Below are 3,021 nucleotides of genomic sequence, written 5' to 3' on the forward strand. Positions count from 1 at the left end.
GCCGCCGCTGGCCGAGCCCCTGCCAGGGCGCGTGCGGTGGGGGCGGCCTTCAAAGTCCTCGTCGCCGTCTTCGCCGCCGCTGCTGCCGCCCGACCCGCTGCTGCCGCCTCCCTCGCCCTGGCAGTCCGAGCCGTTATCAGAAGGGGCCTCCGCACGCCTGCGGCGCCTGCTGTGGCCAGCCTCCCGGCTCATGCGGACAGCCGACACGGCCGCCCGCCCCGCGACCTCGGCCGTTGCTGTGGCGTCGGACGGCCAACCGTTTGCTGCCGCCGCCTGATCAAAGGCGGCGACGGCCGCTTGCACGAGCCTGCTGCTGATGCGGTGCTCCGTCGCGAGGCTGGCTCCGCTGATCGTGCCGCCCGACAGCGCCGCCGCCGCTGCCGCCTCGGCGACCGCCTGGCCGGCGGCGTCGCCGGCGCAGTCGCCGTCCACCGCGACGGCGAGCGCGCGCACGACGGCGGGCATGACAAACGGATGCGCGCGCGCCTCAGAGCTGCACTCCGCCAGCGCGTTGAGCAGCGCCTGCGGCGGCCCGTTGACGCCGGCCTGCTCGAGGCGGCGCAGGATGACGTAGCAATTGGCGAGCCGCCTGGCGGTCGAGTCCGACTTCTCCCCGCCGAAGATCAGCTGGCCCAGCGTGCAGCGCCTGCCCTCGCGCGCGGCGGCCAGGACGACTGGCGGGGTGTGGGGGCTTGGCAGCGCCGGCGGCGCGACCTCCAGGTCGAGCGCGTTGCGCAGGGAGGGGACGGGCGCGTACTGCCCCTTGTACTTTACGTACAGGCACGTCCCAGCGGGCACCAGCACCTTGAGCTGCACGAGCTCGGTGTCGCCGGTCGGGGAAAGGATCGAGATTTCGAAGGAGGGGACCTCGCGCGGCCCGATCTGCTCGACCGTGTTGAGCAGATGCCCGGCCGCCCGCGTGCACGCGGCGGGGTCCGCGCTGCGCGCCAGCTGGCTGACGGCGGCGCCGAGCTCTGGGGGGGGGGGTCCGAGTAGTGGGGTCAGCAGGGCGCGGGCGGGGGGCGCGGGATCAGGACGGAGGCACTGCTGGTGCTCGCGGAATGTGGGGACTGATTACTTCAGTATATGGGCACGGCGCGTTGCAATGCTCATGGGACTGGCGCTGGGGGCACGCGCGCAAACGCATCTGCGCGCGCATGTTCGTGGACGCACGCGCGGCGGCTCACGGTTTGCATGATGCTCGCTTTCAAGCTCTGCCTGACGAGCTGAGCGCGCCTCGGACGGCATGCCGGTAGTCCTGCTGTGCAACTGCAACTGCCAGATTGGGGGGGTGCATGTGCGGGGAAAGCCGGGCAGGAGGTCGTCGAGGCGGGGCGCACATGCAAGAGCGGGATGATGCGGGTGCGTGCGCACGTGCTGCGTGTGGCATGCGGCACGGGCGGCGGGGGCCGCGGCTGCGTCCATGTCAACACGCAATGGGCACATGCGGCCGATTGCGGCGAGTCGCGCCACCACCTGCTCCCACACGCGCACGTGTTTCTTCTCTTGTTTTGTTCTTAATTTACCAATCAGCAAGCTCCCGCGCGCGGCTGGCCCACAAGTCTATGATGCTACCGTACTGTTGCAGATCATCTACCGTATGACACCGCCACGAGTCCTCCTTGGCGACTGGTGCACCGACGGACGACTATCACATGTACATGAAAACTGTATGTGTCACAGAGTCGATGCGAAGGTGTTCTTCAGCTGTCAAACCGGAATGAAAACGCGCACACGAGCCGAGAGTGCGTCAGTGTCAACAGTGCGTCAGTGTCAGTCGACAAACATCCCATTTCCGCACACGGGTGGAACAAGTCGCCTTTTGTGATGTGATTCCACTCCATTCCAATACGTGCTGTTTCACACGCACACCCGATCCCGATTTAAGTTCATGATCTCGCAATCTGTGAGGAATGGAGCATGACTTTTTCCGCTCAAACTGATCCTAGCATCATCTTGGCTGCTGTGACGCTCGCGCGTTGCACGTGTGAACTGGCGGGAGTCGGTGCACCGCCCCAATCACACTGCTGGATCCCCACTAATCGATGAACCGCCACGCGTCTCTCTTCCCACCATCGCGTCCAAGGAGGGGTTTTCATGATGACACACATGTTTATATGTCAAGAATACTCATGCCAGGGCTGGCGCCACTGCGCTCTTGCGACGCTCGGACCCACCCATCACCCACACCATTTGCCACTTATCAAAACGTGCTGCCCCTATTTTGTGAAGCAAGCGTCTTGCTGGGAAAGTCCCCATAAAATCTCAGGAGACCAGACATAGTACTCACAATGCTGTGGCGAAGTACGGGCCAAAACAATCAATGCATTATCGGCGCTGCCCAACTCCTTGCTTGGACGACGCATGCCGCATGCAATGCAGTGAGTGCTGGAGTCCACTGCATATATATACTGCCATCGCCACACGTCGTCCGTGGAGAAAGTTGTGCAAGCTTAGAAAACGTGGTCGCCCCCAAAAGCAGCCCACGAACAGTGCCGCTGACTGCAATTGCCGCCCGGTATGTATTAACGGCCGGCACAGGCATGCATGCGCACCACTCTCGCCTTCACGCACCCCTTGCTTTGCCAATCAATGCAATATACAATCATGCAAAATGCAATAACCCCAGCGCTGGCAACCCCCATCAAAAGTTTGATGACACCAGCAGGTTCCAGGCGGCTGGCGCCAATCAATGCAATAACCAACAAATTGAACGTGTAACACCAACAGCATTCAGGCGGCTGCCGCCGATCGATGCAATACGCAATCATGCAAAATGCAACAACTCTAAAACTAACAACCTGCCGGATTCGGGCGGCTGCATCATTGGCGGCCACCATACCAATCAAAAAGTCCACTGACACCAGCAGGATTCGGGCGGCTGGTAGCAACACCCAATGAAAATGAAATGGCAATCCAGGCGCCTAGCGCCAATCACATCCACTGACACCAGCAGGTTCAGGCGGCGGCATTGGCCGCGACCATACCAATTAAAAAATCTGATGACACCAGCAGGATTCA

The 3,021-nt window shown here is 62.4% G+C and overlaps 1 protein-coding gene across 1 annotated transcript in view; it reads right to left on the reverse strand.

Annotated features, from left to right (window-relative positions):
- Nucleotides 1-2,193, reverse strand: part of MNEG_9216 (hypothetical protein) — a gene marked incomplete at both ends in the record, with an annotated part of 2,638 nt that extends 445 nt beyond the window's left edge. The window contains 2 exons of the mRNA XM_014042313.1: nucleotides 258-974; nucleotides 2,178-2,193. Coding sequence (XP_013897767.1) covers nucleotides 258-974; nucleotides 2,178-2,193 — 733 coding nt within the window. The remainder of the gene's footprint in view (nucleotides 1-257; nucleotides 975-2,177) is intronic.
- Between the last annotated feature and the right edge of the window lie 828 nt (nucleotides 2,194-3,021).

This window comes from Monoraphidium neglectum, assembly GCF_000611645.1.
Source record: "Monoraphidium neglectum strain SAG 48.87 unplaced genomic scaffold scaffold01858, whole genome shotgun sequence".
NCBI classification, from domain to species: domain Eukaryota; kingdom Viridiplantae; phylum Chlorophyta; class Chlorophyceae; order Sphaeropleales; family Selenastraceae; genus Monoraphidium; species Monoraphidium neglectum.